We start from the raw sequence: 26,471 nt of genomic DNA, 5'->3' as shown, positions 1-26,471 counted from the left end.
TCTTTGTCTTTTCATGGCGAAGACGATGATGTAATCGGTAACAATATTAATTATTATTAAATATGTGAAAAAATAATTTAAACAAAATAAAGTTAGAAAAAATCGCAAAAATTACTTCTTTTCAAATTCGCGTTAAACAACAAAATTACCCCGGTAAGCCATTCTAGGGTTAAGAAATTTTTTAAAAATTAAAGGTAACTTACCCGTGGGTTGAGTGCCTAGCGGGCGCGTCTCCGGGTGGCGGATAGGAGGAAGCCCGGGTGGGAAACCTCGGTCCGGGCCTAAACCCCCGCGTGCTGGGGTGGACCGCCCGGGTAGTAACGGTTATAACCTGCCCCGGCGGGCGTAAAACCCCGCCCAGGGGGGGGAAAAGCCGATACCGCGGACCAACTCGACCCAAGCCAAGCTGGAAGCTATCGTGGCGAGGGCTGCGTGGCACTGGGGGAGCAGTGTCTTGAACGATGCCTCTGGGGAACCAGGCGAAACCCCAGAGTATTTAGCCTTACCCACGCATGCGGGGCTCTGCGTGGGTGGACCGTATGTTTCCCTAGCTGCTCGTGGGAACAAAATGGAGATGGAAAAATTAAAACTTTTAAAACTCACTGAAGACACCCTGATGGAGGCTTCGCCCGAAGACTCTGGAAGGGTGGAAGAAGCGGGATCGGGAGCCGAACGGACCTCTGTGGGCACGGGAAGCACCGAGACTGCGGAGGGAGGGGTGGTTTCGAGTGCTGAGCGGGCCCCTAGGGGCACGGGAGGCACCGAAGCCGCAACGGACGAACCGGCGAAGGAAGAGGATCTTTGCAAAAAGAAACTCTCCGGAGCCGCGAAGAGGAGGAGGGCTCGGGAGCGGAAGGGGGGGGTTCGGGACCAGGCTCAAGCCGGGACTGGGACTGGGCCCTCGCCGGCTGTTCCGGGGACCTCTTCTTCCTCGTCCTCGACTATCCCCCAGACGCCGATTGGGGGGCCTCCGGGGAAGTCCGGCAATAAACGCCGGAAGGACCCCGATGGGACCCCGCAGTCGGCAGAAGGGGCGAAAAAGAAGCAGAGGGTCCAGGGGACCCATGCTTACGTTGACGCCGCGGACCCTCTGACGAGGGTGATTGTCGAGGAGGGGTACCCGGATGCTGCGATGACTGCTGAGCAGCTGTCGCAGCTGAGGGGTGCGGTCTTCAAGGAGATCCAGGGGATCCGAGAGGATACCCTGCCCAGATTTGACAGCACCACTCTGAGAGGGGGGGCTGCGGTGGTGAGGTGCGCGGATGCGGAGTCTTTGAAATGGCTCGAGAGCCGAATCGGGGGCATCGTGCCGTGGGAGGGCGCCAAGCTTGGGGTGGCGGGACTGGAGGTGCTGCAAAAGCAGTACAGGGCTGCGGTGTGGGTCCCGGGATCTCTCGTGGGCGCGGCTGCGGTCCTGGGGCTGCTGGAGCGGCAGAATCCGGGGATCGTTACCTCAGGCTGGCGTGTCTATGCTGAGAATGTGGGGGCTACCTGCGAGGGTAGAAACTTCATTCTCGGCATCCCCCAGTCCAGCGTCAACAAGCTTAAGGCGCTGGACTTTAGGCCCCATCTCGGGATGGACCGGGTCACTTTTAGAGTGACCGGTCCATCCCAGGAGGGAGCGGGAAAGGGTAGGGAGGGGCCCGATCCAAAGGTCTCGTCTTCGTAGTGGGCCTGACCGGGGTGGTCTTCACCCAAATCAACTTGCACCACAGCAAAGGAGCCTCGGCCGTTCTTACCAGGCGCCAAGCTGGGGTGCACACAGCCATATCACTAATACAAGAACCTTGGCTGGTCCGAGGCTGTATTAGGGGTCTAGCGGGGTGCGGTAGGCTGTTTAGGTCACCGCAAGAGGATCGGCCTAGGGCCTGTGTGGCCGTCAAAGGGCTGGAGAGCCAGCTATTGCCAGATTTCTGTTCCAGGGACCTGGTAGCAGTCGTGATAGAGGACACCAGCAGGACCGGGATCAAGACAAGGATGGTAGTGGCGTCGGGCTACTTTTCACACGAAGAGGACGATCCGCTGCCATCAGACCGGGCTGTACGACTGGTGGAGTTCTGCCAAAAGGAGCAACTCCCCCTTATATTGGGGTGCGATGCGAACGCGCACCACACGGTGTGGGGGAGCACGGACACCAACAGGAGAGGCGAAAAGCTGTTGGAGTTTCTGGTGTCCACAGACCTAGAGATTCTCAACAGAGGCAAGGAGCCTACCTTCGTCACGGCAGTGAGAAGGGAGGTTCTGGACCTAACTATCTGTTCAAGACAGATAGCGCGGGAGGTGACCGGCTGGAGGGTCTCTGACGAGCCCTCATTGTCGGATCACAGACAGATCACCTTCAGGTTGGCTAAAGTGCAAGCGAAGGTAAGAACAGTGAGGGACCCGAGGAAGACGGACTGGGACTCGTTTCGAGAGGACCTGGCTGTCGGTCTTAAGGAGTTTCCCAAAAGACATGGGACCCCTCAAGAGATCGAGCTGTGCGTCGAGCATCTGCAGAGGGCTCTCGTCGGCAGCTTTGAGAACAACTGCCCAGAAAGGACAGTGAGAGATACTAAGGAAGTCGCCTGGTGGAACCCCAAGCTACAGGAGCTCAGGAGTGCTGCACGTCGTGCCTGGAACAGGGCCAGGAACACGGGCCGCCAGGCTGACTGGGACCTTCATCGAAGGGCTCAGAAGGCCTATAGAGACTCTGTGGTAAGGGCTAAAAAGGAGAGCTGGAGGAGATTCTGCGAGTCGGTGGAGGGGATACCTGAAGCCGCTAGGCTCGGCAGAGTCTTAGCCAGAGATCGGAACGCGGCTCTGGAGGCCATTCGGCTCGACGATGGGACGATGGCGTCTGGAGAGCGATGCCTGAATCACCTGCTGGAGTCGAACTTTCCGGGCTTCCGCGGAGGCCCGGAGGAAGATGTCCACCAGGGAAACTCAAATCTCCGTAGGGTACGAGGAGAGGACTGGTCTCTTGCGGCAAAAATCGTTGGGCCGGACAAGGTCAAATGGGCCGTAGGAGGTTTCAAGCCCTTTAAGTCGGCTGGGCCGGACCGGGTATTTCCGGCCCTTCTCCAAGAAGGGCTGGAGCAGATCACCGGGCCGCTCACGCGGACGCTAAGGGCTTGTTTGGCACTGGGCTATACACCTAGGGCTTGGAGGCAGGCGAGAGTTGTGTTCATTCCCAAAGCGGGAAGAACGGGCCACAGCTCCGCCAAGGATTTTCGTCCTATCAGCCTAACGTCTTTTCTTCTTAAGACGCTGGAAAGGCTGGTGGATGTCTACATACGCGACGTGGTTCTACTGCAGCACCCGCTGCACGTGAATCAGCACGCGTATCGCACGGGATATTCCACAGAATCGGCGCTTTACTCCGCTGTATCGTTTATCGAGGAGCAACTGGAGAGGAAGGACTTCGTGGTTGGCACCTTTCTAGATATAGAAGGAGCTTTTAACAACACACCGCACGAGGTGGTGTGTGAGGAAGCTACTCGCAGAGGTGTGCCGGAAAGGATCGTGGATTGGATCAGAGGCATGCTTGGGCGACAGGTAACGGCCTCATTGGGAACAGTGAAGGTCAGTGGATGGGTGAAGAGAGGCTGCCCGCAAGGGGGAGTTCTCTCTCCACTATTGTGGTGTCTGGTGGCGGATAGACTGCTCAGGACGCTGAATGAAAGGAGCTTTTTTACATTAGGATATGCGGATGATCTGGCTATCCTGATACGAGGACCCTTTTTGGAGACGCTTCTGGAGCTCACGCAGAGAGCCTTAGAGGTGATTGAGGAGTGGTGCGGCGAGACTGGTCTGGCGGTGAATCCACTGAAGACCGGGCTCGTAATCTTCACTCGCAGGTACAAGGTAGGCCCAGTGGAAGGGCCGGTTCTTGGGGGAACGAGATTAGTTCCAACCGTATCAACTAAATATCTGGGAGTGATCCTAGATAGGAAGCTGACATGGAAGGAACATCTCGAGAACCGTTGCAGGAGTGTGTGCTCCTACTTCTGGATATGCAGAAGGACATTCGGGCAGACCTGGGGTCTCAAACCGAAAATGGTCCACTGGATATACACGGCGATACTCAAACCTAGGCTGCTTTACGCGTCTGTCGTATGGTGGCCAAGGGTTTTGGGAAAGACCGCTAAGTTAGCGCTGGAGCACGTAAGAGCTCTAGTTTTAAGAGGGGCTCTCTGGGGGCCATGCGGACCACGCCGGTGGTGGCGATGGGGATGCTGCTTGGCGTCGAGCCCTTCGATCGGGTGGTAGTGGCGGCCGCGGCGGCGGCGGCCTATCGCTTAAGGTGTGAATCAAGGTGGAAGGCAGGAGCCCTCCACACGAGATTTCCCGAAGGAATCCTATCGGGCACCATTTTTGCAATGGGACAGGATAGGAGACCGGTGATTCGTACCTTCGAAAGAGGGTACAGGATAAGCTTCCCCGAGCGCTGGGAGTGGAACGGCTCTAAGGGACCGGTTCCTCGGGACGGGGACGTCTGGTTCACGGATGGCTCCAAAACGAATGCGGGCTCTGGAGCTGGTCTTTACTGTCAGCGCGACCGGGCAAGAATCGTCGTTCCGCTTGGCGAGCATGCTACGGGTTTCCAGGCGGAGGTGTTAGCCATCATGAGATGTGCCCAGAACCTATTAGAGTCTGATAGGGTGGGAAGGCGCATCCGGATTTGCTCGGACAGTCAGGCGGCACTTAAGGCGCTTGAGGGTCCAAGAATTAACTCGCGACTGGTCTGGGACTGCAAGTGCGTACTGGATGAGTTGGCGGAGAAGAATGATGTCGGCCTAGTATGGGTCCCTGGGCACGCAGGGATCAAGGGCAACGAAATGGCGGACCTGCTTGCTAAGGAGGCGGCCGAAACAAGGCTGTTGGGACCTGAACCGGCTGTTGGGATCTCTTTCTGCCTAGGCAGGGGGAGAATCAGGGGCTGGCTCCGGGACCAGCATCTTGAACACTGGAAGGAAGAAACAAAGAGCAAATGCAGACAGGCTAGGGCCATGCTAGGGGAATGCCCTAGCGAGGACCTGGCCAAGAGCATAAGATCTCTAGGTAGGAGAGACGCCAGGCTCGCGACACAACTGCTCACGGGCCATGGGGATCTCAATTATCACCTGCACAAATTGGGCCGTAGTGATACGCCCAGCTGTAGGTTGTGCGGTGAAGAGGAGGAAACTAGCCTCCACATTCTTGGGAATTGCCCAGCACTGGTCGGACCAAGAACACGCCTGCTGGGCTCAGGTTTTCTAGAACCGAACCAGGTGAGGCAGCTGCCTGTGGGGGATTTGCTCCGCTTTTGGAAGGAAGCGGGGCCCCGCTAGGGCAGCTGACAACGGGGAGGCACAATGGACTCGGTCTAAGTGCCAAAGTGGGCTTCGCAGGAGGACCGCCCCCGTCACTACTATTATTATTATTATTATTAAGGTAACTTACCACTTATTATATTTGGAAAATTGTAACTTGAAATCTTAGTTTTGTTAGGTTTTTTAATAATCCAAGTACATTTAGCCGCTAACTCGTCGGTCATAATCACTGCCATAATTTTTTTAATAGCTTTGTCAAAGTTATCGCCTCCAACGGTAATCATTTTTGCTTCCTGAAACGTAACATAATTAAAATTTCTAAATAAAATTTAATACATTTAAATATTTTAAATAAATAATTCTCTACAAATTGTGATCTCATCTGTTGGTGAAGAGGATTTATTAATTTTTGGTCGAATAAGAGCAATTGTTCAATTTCATTTATTGGTAACATTTCAAGTTTATCAAATGTTCTGTTCGCTATTTTTTTATTATTTTGTGGATTGTTTTGTCGTGTCTCACTTTTGGTCATAAGCAACAGTTTATCCACTTTTTTAAGAAGCATTAAGAGTATTCCTCGACAAGAATCTGTAATAAAATAATAAATTAGTTATATTAGTTTTATTTTTACGTTTAATGGGATAAATTATACAAATAACAATAACATACTGTACAAATTTACTGTAAAAATATAGACTTGAGTCATATAAAATAAAAATTCTTTAATAATTTTTATTGGTAAATATACAGGGTGTCCCAAATCTGGTGTGCAATACTTCAGGGAAAGATAGACGGGATTGAGATAAACATAAAAATCCAATATAGTCTTGGTTAGGTCTATCAGTAATCAAGATATAAATTTTTTAATTTATGCGAATGAGAGCGCGCCTTGCGCGCCGAAGGAAGGGCTCCAGCCGCTCGAGCCATAGCACGGCCTACTGTCTCAAGCATTGGCTGCCGGCGGCGGCGGGGGGAAGAAGGAGAAGCGTGGCGTCGTCGCCGTTCCCACGTCTCGCCGCACCGCGCCGTAAGCTCGCGTCGATGGCTGCTACGTACACTCGCGATTACATGACGAGATTATGAATTATTAATAAAAATAGGACAAATTTAAATCGTAATAAACTTCTGTAAATAAGAAAGTCGAAAGAGAGAAAGCGATGAAAACGTATGGAACCTGCAAATAATATAATATTTGCCGCATCAAATTCTCTTATCGTTTTTTATAGAATATTAAATTAACGAAGATTTATCACAATTGATTCTTTATACATTCTCCTTTCGTAACCATCTTATTAGAAAATTACAAAATGCACGAAATAGTATTCCTAATATACACTCTTTGTAAAATAACACGATAGAAAAATATTCACGTTTGATCTAAGGACTTCAAGATAAATTATTCGATGCGACTTCTACGATAATTATAGGTAATTAGAGATCAATGTTATGTCAAGTATCGTTAGTATGGTTAACTACAAAGGATTTTCTCTTGTATATGATAGAGAACTTCGAGTTTCTTCTATCGTTAATACATTATAAGTCACTGAAAATCTGTCGTAATTAATAATGCAATTAAAGGTAGAAGAAACTGTAAGTTTTCTATGGTTATAAAAGAAAATCCTTCGTTGTGTTAACAATACATGATATTAAACATTAATTTTTAAGCATAATTATCGTAGCATTGCGCCTAAACTATCGTGAAATCGTTACATCAAGAGGGAATATTTTTCTGTGTTATTACAAAGAGTGTAACATACTATGGATAAGTATTTCGCGCATTTTAGTGTGACACCTCTCTCTCTCTCTCTCTCTCTCTCCTCCTCTCTCTCTCTCTCTCTCTCTCTCCTCTCTCTCTCTCTCTCTCTCTCTCTCTCTCTCCTCTCTCTCTCTCTCTCCCTCTCCCTCTCCCCTCTCCCCTCCATCTCCCTCTCCTCTCCCTCTCCCTCTCCCTCTCCCTCTCCCTCTCCCTCTCCCTCTCCCTCTTTCTCTCTCAAGCCTACGTAGTACACAAATACAATAAATATTACCACGTTTAACAACATCTTTAGTTTGTACTATTCTACTTTCATTATGTGTAATTTGATAAAATTTTAACAATTATCATTTTTTTATATTTTTAGTGTTACACACGATCGAACAAAAAATTATCAAAAATTATCACTGCGATAAATAATCAGCACGATACTTTCTTTCTGAGTGTCGTATCGTGTTTAATGTTAAAAATGTTAAAAAATAGTAATTTTGTTAAAAAAATTTTATATGACATTTAATGAAACTCTAATAATATTGATTGGAACTGTTGTTGAAAATGACGTTTATCGTGTTTCTGTAAATACTTTAGAGGGAAAGATATTCCTGCTAAATTACAAAGTATAAAAGTACAAAGTTCAATTTTACATACGAATCAAGAGTAAATAAAAAATTCAATAATGAATAAAAGAATTCAGAATTCAAAATTTTACACAGAAATTCAAACGTAATGATAGAACAAACCGTAAAATTTTTATATTTTTCGTATTGTTTGGAAATGTGACTTACTTAATATTAAAAAAATAATTTCACTAACACTTCTACAATTCTAGAACTTTTTATAAAAATAAAGCAGAACGTTGCTACAATTTTTATATTAAAAAGACAAAGATAAAAAGATGTATTTCGCGAATTTAGCAGAATATCTTTTCCTCTAAAGTATTTACAGAAACGCGATAAACGTCATTTTCAAAAATTGATGTTCAATATCAAGTATTGTTAATACAACGAAGGATTTTTCTTTCATAACGATTAGAACTTAGAGTTTCTTCTATCTTTAATTACATTATTAATTACAACAGATTTTTAGTGATTCATTTAGAATAAATACCAACAAAAATCTAATTTATTTCTCTTTCATAATTCATCACTTCTCTAAATCGAAAAGAAAAAATTTCAAGAAGTGATATCATTTTCTATCGTTCTCTCGTTTTCTGTTAGGAAAGTATATTCCTCGTTGGAATATGAAAAAATATCTACGGAAACATCGTGTTTAATAGTTCTGTTGGATCTATCGTAATTAATAATGTATTAACGATAGAAGAAACTCTAAGTTTTCTATCGTTATGAAAGAAAAACTCTTCGTTGTATTAACAATACTTGATATTGAACATCGATTCTAAGCATAATTATTGTAGAAGTCGTAATCTTTGGTGAAATCGTTGTCGTGACATCAAGAGATATTTTTCTATCGTGTTATGAACAAAGAGTGTAACATAAATATCCACACTGAGAGAAAAAAATACTAAATTTAAATAAATATTTCTTTGAATAGTGCTAATAACATATTTTATAGAAAATCAATAACATTTATTTAAAACAAGTAATAGTTTTCTATAATTTAGAAAATATTACTTGTTTGAAATAAATATTATTGATTTTCATTATTGATAAAATATGTTATTAGCATATTCAAAGAAATATTTATTTGAATCTAGCTTTTTTTTTCTCAATGCATACATGGATATTTTTTGCATTTTGTTATTTTCTAATTAGATATTTAAGAAAGAAAACTTTGTTATTAGTCATACTGACGACAGTTAACATAACAATGATCTCTAAGTGTAATTATACTAAAAATCGTATTGCATAATTTATCGCAAAATCATTAGATCAGGCATAAATACTTTCTATCGTGTTATTACGAAGAGTGTATATTATGGATAAATATTTCGAGCATTTCGTAATTTTTTAATAAGATACTTTTGAAAAAAAATGTGTACAGAATTAATCGTGTTAAACGATTCATTAATCTACCATTTTATGAAAATAAAAAAAACGATAAAAGAATTCGATGTGACAAATATTATAATATACTAACAAAAGGAAACTAGCAATCGCAAATTTACGGTTGTCGTTTATCGATGTAGGATTTGTAAATATAATAAAACGCAAAGTACAATAAGAAAAAAATTATAACTGTGGATGTTTCGAGGAAACGCTATCGTTTCCACACCACCACCGAGGTAGATAGCTTGGCGCGTTTTTTTTTAAGTGGTTTCCCCTGTAGGCCTAATCCACTCTCATTACTTTAATGCAATAACTGTTCGAAGTGCCTCCCTCGTGCCTGTAAGCAGAGTTCGGCTCTTCGAATTATCTGTTGCGTCGCACGGTGCACCATGTCCGGCGTGATGGTATTGAAGGCCGCTATGATTGCTTCGCGAACCTGAGCTTCAGTACCATCACGCACATTTTCGACTTGTGCTTTTATGTGTCCCCAAACAAAATAGTCTAATATATTTAAGTCGGGTGACCGTGCCGGCCAAGTGATTGGGCCACCTCGACCCATCCACCTGTCCGGAAAACGCCTGTCTAAAATTTGTCTTACTCTACGAAAGAAATGCGCGGGTGCCCCATCATGCTGGAATATCATAGATTCCCGTTCGTCGAGAGGAACGTCTTCTAGTAGAATTGGTAATTGATTCTCTAGGAATTCGGCGTATATTTGACCATTGAGGTGTGCCGGTAAAAAATATGGACCAATCTGAAAATAATCGCCAACAGAAACGCTATCGAAATAATGCGATAGAAAAGATTTCCTAGTTTGCAAAAATATTTACCACTCTGCCCGCAAATATTCCTGCCCACACATTTATCGACCAACGATATTGAAATGAGCAAGGTCCCCATGCCATTCGAAATGGCAGATTAATGAATCGTTTAACACGATTAATTCTGTACACATTTTTTTTCAAAAGTATCTTATTAAAAAATTACGAAATGCTCGAAATATTTATCCATAATATACACTCTTCGTAATAACACGATAGAAAGTATTTATGCCTGATCTAATGATTTTGCGATAAATTATGCAATACGATTTTTAGTATAATTACACTTAGAGATCATTGTTATGTTAACTGTCGTCAGTATGACTAATAACAAAGTTTTCTTTCTTAAATATCTAATTAGAAAATAACAAAATGCAAAAAATATCCATGTATGCATTGAGAAAAAAAAAGCTAGATTCAAATAAATATTTCTTTGAATATGCTAATAACATATTTTATCAATAATGAAAATCAATAATATTTATTTCAAACAAGTAATATTTTCTAAATTATAGAAAACTATTACTTGTTTTAAATAAATGTTATTGATTTTCTATAAAATATGTTATTAGCACTATTCAAAGAAATATTTATTTAAATTTAGTATTTTTTTCTCTCAGTGTGGATATTTATGTTACACTCTTTGTTCATAACACGATAGAAAAATATCTCTTGATGTCACGACAACGATTTCACCAAAGATTACGACTTCTACAATAATTATGCTTAGAATCGATGTTCAATATCAAGTATTGTTAATACAACGAAGAGTTTTTCTTTCATAACGATAGAAAACTTAGAGTTTCTTCTATCGTTAATACATTATTAATTACGATAGATCCAACAGAACTATTAAACACGATGTTTCCGTAGATATTTTTTCATATTCCAACGAGGAATATACTTTCCTAACAGAAAACGAGAGAACGATAGAAAATGATATCACTTCTTGAAATTTTTTCTTTTCGATTTAGAGAAGTGATGAATTATGAAAGAGAAATAAATTAGATTTTTGTTGGTATTTATTCTAAATGAATCACTAAAAATCTGTTGTAATTAATAATGTAATTAAAGATAGAAGAAACTCTAAGTTCTAATCGTTATGAAAGAAAAATCCTTCGTTGTATTAACAATACTTGATATTGAACATCAATTTTTGAAAATGACGTTTATCGCGTTTCTGTAAATACTTTAGAGGAAAAGATATTCTGCTAAATTCGCGAAATACATCTTTTTATCTTTGTCTTTTTAATATAAAAATTGTAGCAACGTTCTGCTTTATTTTTATAAAAAGTTCTAGAATTGTAGAAGTGTTAGTGAAATTATTTTTTAATATTAAGTAAGTCACATTTCCAAACAATACGAAAAATATAAAAATTTTACGGTTTGTTCTATCATTACGTTTGAATTTCTGTGTAAAATTTTGAATTCTGAATTCTTTTATTCATTATTGAATTTTTTATTTACTCTTGATTCGTATGTAAAATTGAACTTTGTACTTTTATACTTTGTAATTTAGCAGGAATATCTTTCCCTCTAAAGTATTTACAGAAACACGATAAACGTCATTTTCAACAACAGTTCCAATCAATATTATTAGAGTTTCATTAAATGTCATATAAAATTTTTTTAACAAAATTACTATTTTTTAACATTTTTAACATTAAACACGATACGACACTCAGAAAGAAAGTATCGTGCTGATTATTTATCGCAGTGATAATTTTTGATAATTTTTTGTTCGATCGTGTGTAACACTAAAAATATAAAAAAATGATAATTGTTAAAATTTTATTCAAATTACACATAATGAAAGTAGAATAGTACAAACTAAAGATGTTGTTAAACGTGGTAATATTTATTGTATTTGTGTACTACGTAGGCTTGAGAGAGAAAGAGGGAGAGAGAGAGAGAGAGAGAGAGAGAGAGAGAGAGAGAGAGAGAGAGAGAGAGAGAGAGAGAGAGGGAGAGGGAGAGGGAGAGGGAGAGGGAGAGGGAGAGGAGAGGGAGAGAGAGAGAGAGAGAGAGAGAGAGATCGAGAGGAGAGTAGAGAGATAGAGAGAGAGAAGAGAGAGAGAGAGAGAGAGAGAGAGTTGTCACACTAAAATGCGCGAAATACTTATCCATAGTATGTTACACTCTTTGTAATAACACAGAAAAATATTCCCTCTTGATGTAACGATTTCACGATAGTTTAGGCGCAATGCTACGATAATTATGCTTAAAAATTAATGTTTAATATCATGTATTGTTAACACAACGAAGGATTTTCTTTTATAACCATAGAAAACTTACAGTTTCTTCTACCTTTAATTGCATTATTAATTACGACAGATTTTCAGTGACTTATAATGTATTAACGATAGAAGAAACTCGAAGTTCTCTATCATATACAAGAGAAAATCCTTTGTAGTTAACCATACTAACGATACTTGACATAACATTGATCTCTAATTACCTATAATTATCGTAGAAGTCGCATCGAATAATTTATCTTGAAGTCCTTAGATCAAACGTGAATATTTTTCTATCGTGTTATTTTACAAAGAGTGTATATTAGGAATACTATTTCGTGCATTTTGTAATTTTCTAATAAGATGGTTACGAAAGGAGAATGTATAAAGAATCAATTGTGATAAATCTTCGTTAATTTAATATTCTATAAAAAACGATAAGAGAATTTGATGCGGCAAATATTATATTATTTGCAGGTTCCATACGTTTTCATCGCTTTCTCTCTTTCGACTTTCTTATTTACAGAAGTTTATTACGATTTAAATTTGTCCTATTTTTATTAATAATTCATAATCTCGTCATGTAATCGCGAGTGTACGTAGCAGCCATCGACGCGAGCTTACGGCGCGGTGCGGCGAGACGTGGGAACGGCGACGACGCCACGCTTCTCCTTCTTCCCCCCGCTGCCGCCGGCAGCCAATGCTTGAGACAGTAGGCCGTGCTATGGCTCGAGCGGCTGGAGCCCTTCCTTCGGCGCGCAAGGCGCGCTCTCATTCGCATAAATTAAAAAATTTATATCTTGATTACTGATAGACCTAACCAAGACTATATTGGATTTTTATGTTTATCTCAATCCCGTCTATCTTTCCCTGAAGTATTGCACACCAGATTTGGGACACCCTGTATAAACAAAATATTTATGCAGAATAAACAATTTATAAAATTGATAGAATTTACTTACGACAACATTTATCAATGTCGTGAGTAGATAGTTCGACATTTAGCAAATTTCTATTTTGAGGACCACGAAGCTCTTCATCTTCATTATCAACAGTGTATTCGTAATTGTCGTGCTCATTTTCATCGTTTTCATCATTTTCATCGTTTTCATCATTTTCATCGTTTTCATCATTTTCATCTTCAGATTCATTAGGTATACCTATATTTTTCAAACGTTTTATCGGGTTAAAAATGTACCCCATTCTTATTGAAAATAGTGTGTTGTCGACAATAACTTAGAAACATTGTTTTACATACCTACTTCTTGAATTTGTCGATTTGTATGCGGATTTTGAATATTTGTTTTATCATTTAACACTCTGCTTTTGTTAAAATTATAAGTATTCCTTGAAGAGTTTTGTACATTGCTATCCGGATTTATGAACGCACAATTTAATGCTTTTTTCTTATTAATAGGTAGAATCTTCAATATATTAGTGTCTGTTACTAAATCTTGAGGTATATGAAGAGTTGTCATTATTTTGCCATCACTAGCTGGTTCTGTAAGTAAACGTTAAATATTGACTGTGATCTAAAATTTACTGATAGTACTAGAAATTTATAGTTTTTGTCACGTGTTATAGTTTAAATATCAGAATGCATGATAACGGTAAGGAGCCACAATCCATAAAAAAAACTAAGGGAGAATGTTGGCAATGATGGAAAATCTCTAGAATCCATAAATTTATTTCTGAAGTTAACAACACTGTGGTGTATACAGGAGTAACATAAAGGCATGTAGTGCAGAACCGTGATTATGACAGATGGTGCATGGAAAATTAAAATAACCTCGCGGAGATGACAGGTCAGCAAAACGCAGATTAGTGCTAAATATTAAACTTTAATGATATTATTAATTTAAGATCTTTACAACACGAGTTATTGTAAACTGACTTTACTGTTTAACTCTGATTGTATTTATTAATTAATTTAATTATTAAAGTAAACATATAGTAAAAATCACATAATTTTATAAAAAAAATAATCTTTACATAATAAATACAGTCAGAGTTAAACAGCAAAGTCAGTTTACAGTAACTTATATTGTAAAGAGATCTTAAATTAATAATCTCATTAAAGTTTAATATTTAGCACTAACCTGCGTCTTGCTGACCTGTCATCTCAGCAAGATTATTTTGATTTTCTATGCACCATCTGTCACAATCACGGTTTTGCACTACATGCCTCCATGCTACTCTTGAATGCACCACAGTGTTAACTTCAGAAATTAATTTAAGGATTCTAGAGATTAACAATAATTTACAATTACATTTTTTAGATTGTAGTACAATTATATTAGAGCAAATATCGATAATTATACTTGTATTAAATTGATCAATACTTACTAGTTTTTTTAACATGTTTTCTCATGCATGTTTTTTTGAGACCTTTTCTTTTTAACATTATTCAATACAAATACAGTTAATTATATGCATATATTATGCTAATACTTGACTAGTGCAAGATTGCTTAGTTTTCAGTCTTATTAGGTTATTATGTACAATACTTAAAAGGCTGCACGTTCGGAAATCTCACTCAAGTAACTTCATGTATTATTTTATCTTTCTTATTCGCCAAATGTTAAACAAATTACAATATAATTATATACTTTAATATTTGATTTACTCAATTATTTATTAAAATTTATTTATTTATTAAAATGGATTTTTAATATTGTTCTTTTGTTTGTTTATTTATATGTGTCATTGTAAACTTTGCAAAAGTATTAAGATTTACAATATAAAATGTTTTCTAAATAAAATTTGTGTATAATCGGAAAGTATTTGTATATGCATATCTATATTATTTATGTGTATATTTATATTTACTTTTGTAAATATAATTTTATTTTTAAGTAATTAATAACGTTTAATAATGTTCTTTAAAATTAAAAAAGATATCAAATTTATTTGTAACTGGCACTATAATTGAGTTTTTATTTATTATGTTGTACCTATTATTTTATCTATAACACATTTTGTTTATGAGAAACACAATGTAACATATGTAAATTATTCTTAAAAAATTAAGATTTGCAATGAAGAAGAGGAAAAATATAATAGTATCCATCCGAAAAGATTCGAAATCCTTTTTTAGAAATAGTTTTAACGGGCCATGCTTGCAATTCATTCGAGAGAATCTTTGCCTTGCATACATTTAATAAACGAGAATCTATTGGATAGTTATCAACACTAATAGAATCAATATATTTATGTCCAAGAATGACTGGTTTTTCATTAGAAAAACAGATATTTTTAATTACAATAACGCTTCCATCTATAAGATAACAACAATTATTTGGTTTTTTAATTGTCAAAACAAAATTAGAAAATTCGATAGCTTTATGAGGTCTTGTATATCTTTCAGGGAGTTGTTGAGTAATAATTTGTTTCAAAACAAAACAACCTTCATTAATAGAATGATGTTTAACACTAGTCTTAAGTTGTGATTTTTCATTTATTCTTTTCATAATCTGAGTTAAAATGTATGATCCTTTCCTGACTAATTTTTTTATGACTTGTAAATGATTTCAAAATCTATTACACTAAAATTATCTAATGGTCCAAATCGTAAAACATCATCAGGAAGATGAATTAAATTGTGCACATTATAAACTATATGATGCTCTCCATAAAAATTTGTCATACAATTTACATAATAAATCAATAAGTCTTTTGCATATTGATTGTTTCTTATACATTCATTTGCATCATACAATATACGTAATGCATAATTTAAAACATTAAAATGAAGCATTAATTCATTAGGTATGGTATTTTGTAATACAACTGGTGCAGTATATAAAATAGCCATTCGCAATTCAGTTGCTTTAAATCTATCTAACTCATTTAAAGTACGTGTTTTTCGTACGAATTCGCATGGTACCCATTCTTTAAATGAAATGTATTGATTATTTATGTTTTTAATTCTTTCCAAAGCATCTACACTATTATTACCATATAGGTTTAATAAAAGCTTGAGATGTTTTTTTCCTACTCCTTCATCAAGCAAATGCATTGGATCAAGAGGAACTTGATTTGTTAAACTCATTCCGATACCTTCAAGAGGAGATAATAAATTTGTATAAGCACTTGGAACATCTAACCTAAAATTATTGTCAGTTCTTAAAGGTGAATCGTTTTCTAAAAAAACTCGTCTGTGCTGTACTGTTTTGCCTTTTTGTATACATTTACCACACCTACTATTATGTGGAGGAAAACATAAAATGTAATTCCTTGCAACTGTATCTGCAGTGAACAATTTAATGAAAACCTTATACCGTTGATTATTAAAGATAAAGCCAGTATTACTTAATTCTAAATACTCTATAATTGTATGTTCTAAATATAAATTTACGTCTTCTGGTTTACAATTGCCATGAAAAATACCTACTGCAAATGGATCACAAGTAGCATAAGGATAATTCACTATTTTCACAAGAATTGGCCATATTTGACTTGAAGAACTTTTCGAAAGAGGCAAACCATCAATGTTTAGATGTAGAGCGATGTCTTTTGGAATTTTTTTTTGATCAAAACATTTTAATTGATCGAGTAATCCTTTTTCCAAACCGTAATGGGAATACAGACATGATCCAACAGAAGAAACTATAATGTTTTTTGGAGTGTGCAAAAGAGTTCTTGCATCGCTAGGCAGATTATCATGTCCATATTTTTTCAAACCATGAAGCAAACTAGTGAGAGCGTTCTGTCTAATTTGATATGTTACAGCCCATTGACATAAAAAATTTCTTAAAGTTAATTCTTTTTCTGTATTAGTTCCAAAATTAGAACCTACATTGTCATTATATACATTAAAGTGTTCTAACTCATCATCTAAGACATCAGCATCAACATATGAAAAATCGCTGCCTGAATCATCACTAACGTGATTGAAATCATTACTATTAAAAGAATCATGAAGAGCATCACTGCCTTCAGGAATTTGAACATCATTTACAAATTCAGTCTCCGATATTAAATTACTGTTAAATGACTGAGTATTATCAAAACAAAAAGCACGAGATGGACCTGCTTAAGATTTATTATTTAACGTTATTGATTTTAATGTAAAATTTGATTCTATTTTATTTTCATTTGCACGAAGTAATTTATTAATACTATTTTCAAACACTTTATCAAGACGTCTTTTTTTTTGCTTATCTGAAAGTTCTAAATATGATTTTCTTTCCGACATTTCAAAAATAAAAAATATTTGGCGTTTAACACTGTCACACAAAAGAACAAATTTTAACAAATTAAGAAAGATTTTAAATTAATTAAATTCACTGAGTTTCGTGCTATACTTCAAAACTAAATTTTCCTTTTTGCGTTCTTAGCTCGATCCTTTTATATATTTCACATACATGTATACTTATCAACTGTAAATTATAATTATAGTAAGTTACAAAAATGTTTAATAAATTATTTAAAAAATTGAAATATAAAAATAAACTAATATGTAATTTAATATACATTAATATATATATATATATATATATATATATATGTTGAGGTTATGTTTCGTGGTGTCACCAGCGGAATGGATAGTAATAATATATATTTACGTACTGGCGTACACAAACAAATAGTTTATTATTACAATAACAATTAAGAGTAGTAGTGGTACAAAATATGACGAGTGTGTGTGTATAATAAAGGTGCAACAAAAGAACGAGTACGCCACGCTTGAACGGCGGGACACACACACATGTAACCCGCAAGCTCGACAGAATAGCCAACTTAAAAGAAAGAAAGAGAAAGAATCTTCTAGTATCGCGTGTTACGAATATAATATGAAGCGCGCTGAATATAAAATTCTCAATACTCCCACTGTTCAAGTGCTTTCATATTACAGTCATAGTTATACATATTAAGTAGACGCAATTGTATTTCAAAATTCTGTTTCGGAAGAGCTTTTGTAAGAAAATCCGCACATTGTTTCTTTGATTCGACATACTCTATATTGAGAGTTCCATCGGCATATTTTTCTCTTATAAAATGAAATCGAATATCAATGTGCTTGCTCTTCTGATGAAATTCCGGATTCTTTATGAGCTTTATAGTGCTTTGATTATCGACGTATAAGGTCGTTGGTTTATCACATTGATATTCGAGATCACTGATCAATCGCCTAAGCCACACGAGTTCTTTCGTGGCTGAGTTTGCTGCTACATACTCAGCCTCCGTTGTGCTTAGTGATACCATCTTTTGACGTTGTGATGCCCAGGACACAGGTCCACCAGAGATCGTAAATATATATCCACTCGTTGATCGTCTAGTGTTAATGTCACCGGCATAATCTGCGTCTGAATATCCTGTTAAAGCTATGCCATTATCATCACGTTTGTATACAATGCCAAGTTTCCGAGTTCCTGCGAGATATCTAATTACTCTTTTTACAGCTCGCCAATGATGATCTGTGTAACATGTTAAATATCGACTCAGAAAGTTGACAATATATGATATATCAGGACGCGTTACTTGTGAAAGGAATGTGAGACATCCTATCGCTCTACGATAAGGTACATCAATGTTATTAGTAGAATTATTTTCCATTAATGTCTTAATCGAGTTTATATCTGCAGGTACGCTAACAGATTTCGCTTCCTTCATTTTAAAAATCTCAAGAATACGCTCTATATAGTTTTCTTGGTGAATGAAGATCGAATGGTTTTGGCGATCACGACTTATTTGTATGCCTACAAATGAACTTGGATGCCCTACTGTAATTTCAAAGTGATTTCTGAGTACTGCAAGAACTTTGTTAAGCGCCTCCATTGTTTCCGCTAATACTAAACCGTCGTCTACATAGAGGCCTAAGAATACACTAACATTGTCAATATATCCCTTGTAAACACAGGGATCGGCTGTACTTTGAGTAAAATTAAAAGATTTTAAAAATTCATCAAATTTCGAATTCCATTGACGAGAGGCTTGCTTAAGCCCATACAAAGATTTCATTAATTTACATACCTTACCCTGCTTTGTTTCGACACCTAGAGGTACATCCATATAAATGGATTCGTTCAGCTCACCATGTAGGAACGCAGTTTTGATGTCGAATTGTGTCATCTCCAGATCTCGATCTGCTGCGATGCCCAAGAGCGTCCGAATTGACTCATAACGGATTACAGGGGCGTAAATCTCTTCGTAATCTACCCCTGGTTTCTGCGAGAAGCCTTTGGCGCAAAGGCGAGCCTTGTATCTAGGATTTTTGTCGGATGGATTTTTTATTTTAAAAACCCACTTATAGCCAATCGTTTTTCTTCCTTGTGGTAGATGTTCCATTGTCCATGTTCGATTCTTTTGATGAGCTTCTAATTCCTCTTGTATAGCATGTTTCCATTTTTCAGCTTCTTGACTTGAGATTGCCTCTTCATATGTTTGAGGTTCGCTCCATTCTGCTAGGTTTGCTTCGTATCTGTCAGGTTTCTTAACAGAAGCCCTGTCTCTCAATTCACGTTTACTGGTATTTAATTTCATGTCTGACTTGCCTTTGTCATTCTCATCATTTTCGAGCTTTGCATGAACTTCCTTGTCCTTGTCGGTTTCTTTGACGTTGTCATCTTCGGAATGTTGATCGGTGTTTTCTTGCATGACATCGTTTAAGGGGAGAGTTATTTCCTCTTCAGTATATGTGACTTGATAGTTAGCCCTTTCAGTGAAAGTCACATCTCTGGATACCGTTATCTTGTTAGTTCTTGGATCGTAGACTCGATAATTGGAAGATTCATCGTTGTATCCCACGAATACCAATTTTCTTGACTTTTTGTCCCATTTCTTTCTTTGTTGTTTTGGTATGTGTACAAAAACTTCAGAGCCAAAGATTCTCAGATGTGTTAAATCTGGTTTATATCCATTCCAAATCTCAAATGGAGTCGTGCCTTTGTTTTTGCTTGCTGGTGTCCGATTGTGAATATATGCGGCAGTGCTGACGGCTTCGGCCCATAAGCCTAGTGGAAGATTCTTCGCATATATCATTGACCTTGCACTTTCGATGAGCGTTCTGTTGTCTCTTTCGGATTTCCCATTTTGTTCTGGTGTATAGGGAGACGTCCTTTCTACCTCGATTCCATGTGTTATGAAAAATCGCTTCATGTTCTCGTTTATGTATTCCGTTCCGTTGTCCATCCTCATTACTTTTATTGAACGCTGGAACTTGTTTTGAACTAGAGCATGGTATTCCTTGAGTTTCTCAAAAACATCGGATTTGTGTCTCATGAAGTATACTTTTCTATAACCAGACGCATCATCAATGAAGTTCACGTAAAATTTTGAGCCGCCGATTGATTCCTGTTCCATAGGACCGCCAACATCGGTATGGATAAATTCACCTGGCTTGGCATTCCTTGGTGTGCTGATTTTGTTGAAGGGAAGTCGATGCTGTTTGCCATATTGGCATGCCTCGCATACGAATTCAACTTTTGCTGGAATGTTATCTACATGAATCAGACCTTGTTTGTTCATTTCACGTATTGATTTCAGGCTGATGTGACCTAGACGTTCGTGCATAACCTGAAGGCTTGATGTGGTTGTAAGGTTCGCCTCTTGATTCTGGACGACTTGGATTAACATTCTGAACAAGTTATTGTGTTCTTTGGTTCCAACTATCATTGAGATATTTTTCTTCTTTATTTCCATGGAGTCGGATGCAAAAGTAATGGTGTAGTCCTTCTGAACACATGCTCCCACTGAAAATAAACTTTTACTTAATTTGGGAACATATAAGACTTCTTCTAACTTTCCATCGAGCCATTCATCTTTTACTTTCCTTTTAATGTAAATGGTTCCTTTTCCTTTGACTTCGCAGGGGGTTCCATCTCCAATCTTGACATATTCATTACTGACTGGTATTAAATTATGAAACCATGATTTATTCGGTGACATGTGTTTCGTGGCACCGCTGTCAGAATACCATTTGTACTTAGAATTGACTTCAAGATCTTCAGCTGATGACCTTACTTCTGCTGAAAAAGCACTGACATTTGTAGAATTATTTCCATTGCTCTTGGATTTGTCTTCGATGGATTCCTTTTTCTTTTTGCGGCAATATTTAATAACGTGCCCCTTTTTGTGACAATAAAAACATTCTACTTGCTTCTTTGCGTCTTGATTCTTTCTTTCTTGCGACGTCTTGTGTTGTGACTTGCTAATGTTTACTGCTGCTAGTGCACTGGCTGTTTCATCTGCTGCTGTCATTCTTCCTTCTTCTTTTATGAGTCTTGCTGTCAACGTTTCTAATTTTTGCTTGTCTGAGTCAACGCTGTCCCATGCGGTGATCAAGGCATTGAATTTAGATGGTAAACTTCCTAAAATTTTTGCCATTATTGTAACTTCTGATAATTTTTCACCAAGATCATTTAACTTACTAGCCATGTTTTCTACATTAGCGATATGCTGTGCAACTGAATCGCTTGGTGACATTTTATAGTCATGGAACTTTGTCATAAGAATTAGTTTGTTTGACTCACTGCGTTGCTCGTGTATGGAACTGAGCTTTGACCACATATCCTTTGATGACTCACATGTTATCAGGTACTCTAGCTGCGCACTCTCCATGGATGACGATAGTATGAACATTGCTTTTGCATCGCGTCTTACCCATGATTTGATGGCAGCTTGATCCGTTTGCTCTGGCTTCGGTTCCGTTCCATCGACGATTCCCAAGATATCGTTTGCGATTAAAATCGCCTTCATTTGAAACTTCCATGCTTGAAAGTTCTGGCCGTTGAACTTGGAAATGTTCTTCAGATCCACTACTTCACTCATGTTGACGTGATGTATAATTTTTTTGTGTCAACAACAATAATAAAACAACGTACGTTTTTCTTTGTTATTACTATCCCACAGGGCCTGGGCCCATAACCTGTTGAGGTTATGTTTCGTGGTGTCACCAGCGGAATGGATAGTAATAATATATATTTACGTACTGGCGTACACAAACAAATAGTTTATTATTACAATAACAATTAAGAGTAGTAGTGGTACAAAATATGACGAGTGTGTGTGTATAATAAAGGTGCAACAAAAGAACGAGTACGCCACGCTTGAACGGCGGGACACACACACATGTAACCCGCAAGCTCGACAGAATAGCCAACTTAAAAGAAAGAAAGAGAAAGAATCTTCTAGTATCGCGTGTTACGAATATAATATGAAGCGCGCTGAATATAAAATTCTCAATAATATATATATATATATATATATATATTGTGACGTGACAGCCGCAGGCTGCTGTCCGTCACAAGGCCCTGAGGGCCCTTACGCAATAACATCACGCGGGCCCTGCGTCCTCCCGCTCGGGAGCGGACGCAAAAGCGTATTCTCTGTACTTTTGTGTGTGTGACGTCCCACGTGCTGTCCATTTAATTACGTGTTAAGATTTTTGCGAGCGTTATACCGCGGTTGCGGCGGAGATCGGTGGCTGTGAAGATCTCATTGTAGTTGTCGGACGTCTCGTCTCCACGGAAAATCTTCCCGGAGATTGCAGAGAAACGGACAACGAGGGAGTCAAGGAAGACCCTTTTTAAGCGGGGGTCCGCAGGTAATGCCGCCCTTATCTTGCCTACCGTTTGTGCCATGTAAGAATTCCGATACTGCCGCTGAATCACGCTTTCAGGATCCAGTGACGGCGCGCGAGGCCGACATCCCGACGGGGCGACTGCAGACCCGATACCGCGGGAAGTGCGGCGAAGGAATCACGACAACTCAAGATCCGCCGACGCCCCGTCGAGGAGGAAATGACGCCCCGATGGCGGAGGATACGCCGGGCGAAGAGAAAAGAGTCGGCCGCGCAAGGAAGCGCCAGGATTCCCGTGCCCGGGGCCCATAAACATCGACCGCCGTGCGTGGATCGATCAGCCGGCGACAGCGTGGGCACCGCGCTCTGCGCGAAAATCGATTTTCGCGAAATCCGCCAATAAGGGCCGGGAACGCCGGGGGCAAGGTGGGGCGCGCCGCCGAGCGGTCCCCGCGAGATCCAGGATTCCTCACTCGTGCTGCGGACGTAATCCTGAGAACTGTGCGTGCGTTCGTGAGTTCCCGAGACGAGTGTAAGGAAGGACGCAGGGGCGACCGACATCCCGACCCGGAGGAGGCCACGAGAGGAGAGTCGAAGTGGTGAGACGAGCGTCACGCATATTGTAAAGCCACCGATTTCGCGGGTTGGGCGAGCCGCGAGGAAATCGCGTACTTGTCGCAAAATCTCTCGGCGTTTATGAGAATCTCGAGTTCCCGGATTCAACGGGGCTTCGTCGCCTCGCCCGATCGCGCCCGTCCGCGTGATTTCGCTACGTGCCGTGTGTTTTATAATCGTTTCGCGTTGCGTGTGCGTCCCGATCCGCAGCCGAGTCAATTGTTGTTGCGTCCGGTCGTCGTGTCGCGGGTTATCCCCGCGCTGTATCTTGTCGCGTCGTAGAAGACTTTGTTCGTCAATGCTGTAAAATTTGGTCGATCGCACTGTGACTGCGAGCCCTTCGGGGAGTATATTCGGATAATTATCGACGCGTTCGTCGTATCCCGCCGTACTGGCGGATCATTAGTAATCATCGCGCTTATCTTCGCGAGAATCGTTCGAGCACGGGAGAACACGAGTCCGTCGCATGTCGCGCGGGCTCGGAGTTGCGATCCGTCCCGTTCGCCCTTGGCGAGGTCACCCTGACGGAAGTCGGCGTCCTCCAACGGCGCCGAGTCAAGCGTAAGACAAGTCGGAGAGTTCCCGCGTACGCATCATAGCCCGCTCGTTTAATAGACCGTTCTCGAAAAATTTGATATCCAGCGGACACCCGCTGATAACGCGCGCGAGCCACCACCGCTCCGCAGAGTCGTCCGTTTCTGTATTATTTACGATCAAATACACTTGTTATTTTTATTTGTTATATCTGTGTCGTACAAGTAATTCTCTCGCCTTCCCGATTCCATCCGCCCGCACCGAACCTCCCCCTCTACCATTTGAGGGCTGAGCAGCTGGATCTCGGAGCCGCTAACGCCCCGGTCGCCTAGCGTGCGCCCGTCTTTCCCGAGATTCACGTCTCGAAACATTGGTTTGCGAGTTGGTGCACACAGAGTGGTACGCTTAACGTACCTGGCGCCCAACTTAGTGCTGCGTCGGGAAACCTCGCGAAGATAGTCGCCCCGACACCCGGGCGGCTCAGGGCCGCGACCAGGGACGGAGGCGAAGTTGGCCGTCGCTCGCGAGCGGCGGTTACAAATTTGGCGCCCAACGTGGGGCCCCCTGTAAAAATAAAGTGATTAAAATCTTTTGTTTATTACTTTCGGGTTCGGAAGGGCGAGAGATCTATATCGTTGTGCATGTCGAATTTTCTTTATGTGTGATATTTTATCGTGTATTTCTTTGTGTTATATTTCAGTGTGACCTGAATTTTGGTGAGCGGATATTTGTGCTAATTTATAATTTTCTTTCAGAAAAGTGAAATTGTGCGTGTCGCGGATTTTGCCCTTTTACTTTTAGTATTTTCGGGCTCATGTAATTTCGGTGTCGCGAGTACTCAGTGTTTGAGAAATTCGGTTCGTTATTTGGAGCTGTGCTGTTCGCCCGGCCGCGTGATTACGGCGTGCCCGAGTATCGCTATCTCTCTCTACGGAACCCCGCGTCGTGTTTACGTTCGCGCGTGTCGCCTTGGGAGCCTCTCCGTGATCCGACTTTGCGTGAAAATTTTGACGCTTGTTGCTGACTGATACGGATCGGTTCCAATTATATTGGCGATAATACAGGTCGATTCAAGGTTTGTTATCCCGAGTAGTCGTTCACCCGACTTAGCGTTATTAGCGAAGGTTGTAGCGGAGGGTCCACAGCGAGTTGCGTGCTCTTGTATCCTTGAGGGATATTTATCACGCGTGAATAATATTTTCGATATGTCGGAGGGACGCGAGCGTTACGGGTGGATTTACAAGTTAACAGCGGAGCAATTGCGAGAGGAGTTGCTACAGCGGGGCCAGGGGGGCGAGGGCGGGAGTACTGTTTTGCGCGATCGGCTAATACGCTTCGAACTCGGTATCCCGCCAGAGCCAATGGCCTCGACAAGCGCGGGGGAGGGGGCGTCGAACTTATTACACCTGTCGCCGCCCGCGGACATGCGACCCGATAGCCCGGGGCAATTCGACGAGGACGACGTGGCTGAGATGGAGCCCGTCGCCTCCCCTCACCTCCCTCGCGCCCGTAATTCGCCCCCGCGCTCATCTAAGCGAAATGACGCGAGGGACATGTACCACACGCTGCGTAGATGGAATTCCTCGTTTTCGGGAGCGCGTGGAAGTGACTCGGAGGCCTTTCTCGATCGCATTGAGGAGGGCCGCACCATGTGCCCGGTCGACGACGCCGAGTTATTTAAATGCTTGCCGCCTTTCTTGACGGGACCCGCGCTGTACTGGTTTAGGAATCGGCGCGATGGGTGGAGAACTTGGGAGGATTTCGTGGCCGCGTGGCGTGCGCGTTTTGGTAAACCGGACTTTCAGTTCGCGTTGCGAGATGAGATTTTGAGACGCGTGCAGGGGGAACAGGAGCCGGTCGCGGAGTATCTCTCCTGCATGCAATCGTTCTTCGAGCGGTTGAGTCCCCCGTGGACTGTCGAGGAACAACTTAATTACGCCCATCGTAACATGCAGCTGCACTTGCAGATGGCTTTGCGCCGCGATGAGTTCCGCGACTTTGTGACTTTCGAGACATTGGCCATTCGAGTGGAGGCGAGTTACGAGTCTCGTTCGCGGTTCTGTAATTACACGCCACCCGAGAAATCTCTGTTCCCTGACCTGGCATACAGGCCGCCGAAGAAGTCATCCCGCGTTACCGACACCCTGACGGCAGGACTCGCCGCGTCTGGCCCGACGAGAAATACAAGATCGGGTCGGCGAGCTCGCGCGCCGGTGAGGGCCGCCGAGGCCCCGACCACCGCCGTCGTACCGGCTGCGACCGCCGCCGCGAATCCGGCACGTGCATCAACCATTCGCTGTTGGAATTGCGAGAAAAGTGGACACGTCGCGCGGGAGTGCACGGAGACTCGCCGCGTGCATTGTTATCGATGCGGGAAGAAGGACGTCACTGTAAGAACTTGCCCGACGTGTACGGGAAACGCGGAGGCGAGTCGCTAGAGCGGGTTGTCGCGACTCCTGCCGAATCGGTTGAGACCCGCGACATTGATTCTGTTGACGACGTTGAATATTTGAATTTAGCGTTTCGTGCCCTAGAATTACCGCCGTTACGGTATTTCCGTATTTTTATCGGAGAATTCCCGTTAATGGCGCTGGTCGACTCAGGGTCTAGCCGAACAATTTTTGGAGACGAGGGTATTAAAATCGTACGACGATTAGCGTTGCCGACGACTAGAGCGCGCGATCTCCGGATTCGC

At 41.0% G+C, this 26,471-nt stretch overlaps 3 protein-coding genes across 3 annotated transcripts; 1 reads left to right on the top strand and 2 right to left on the bottom strand.

Moving 5' to 3' along the window:
* The first annotated feature begins 4,358 nt into the window (after positions 1 to 4,358).
* On the top strand, positions 4,359 to 5,309 carry LOC118646654. Its single transcript, XM_036290092.1, has one exon. It carries the CDS (start codon positions 4,359 to 4,361, stop codon positions 5,307 to 5,309), a length of 951 nt encoding a protein of 316 aa, XP_036145985.1.
* A 4,042-nt stretch (positions 5,310 to 9,351) lies between these two features.
* LOC118646653 lies at positions 9,352 to 13,308 on the bottom strand. The gene is made up of 2 exons (XM_036290090.1): positions 13,068 to 13,308; positions 9,352 to 9,872 (listed from the first exon to the last, which is right to left on the bottom strand). Exons 1-2 carry the CDS (start codon positions 13,306 to 13,308, stop codon positions 9,352 to 9,354), a joined length of 762 nt encoding a protein of 253 aa, XP_036145983.1.
* Positions 13,309 to 13,348: 40 nt separating this feature from the next.
* LOC118645043 lies at positions 13,349 to 14,707 on the bottom strand. Its single transcript, XM_036285316.1, has 2 exons — positions 14,452 to 14,707; positions 13,349 to 13,606 (listed from the first exon to the last, which is right to left on the bottom strand). Exons 1-2 carry the CDS (start codon positions 14,507 to 14,509, stop codon positions 13,356 to 13,358), a joined length of 309 nt encoding a protein of 102 aa, XP_036141209.1. The 5' UTR covers positions 14,510 to 14,707; the 3' UTR covers positions 13,349 to 13,355.
* Positions 14,708 to 26,471: the final 11,764 nt, after the last annotated feature.

Source organism: Monomorium pharaonis, chromosome 1 (assembly GCF_013373865.1).
Source record: "Monomorium pharaonis isolate MP-MQ-018 chromosome 1, ASM1337386v2, whole genome shotgun sequence".
Taxonomy (NCBI): Eukaryota; Metazoa; Arthropoda; class Insecta; order Hymenoptera; family Formicidae; genus Monomorium; species Monomorium pharaonis.
The sequence above is the reverse complement of the archived record's forward strand: the minus strand, read 5'-3'. Positions and strand labels throughout refer to the sequence as shown.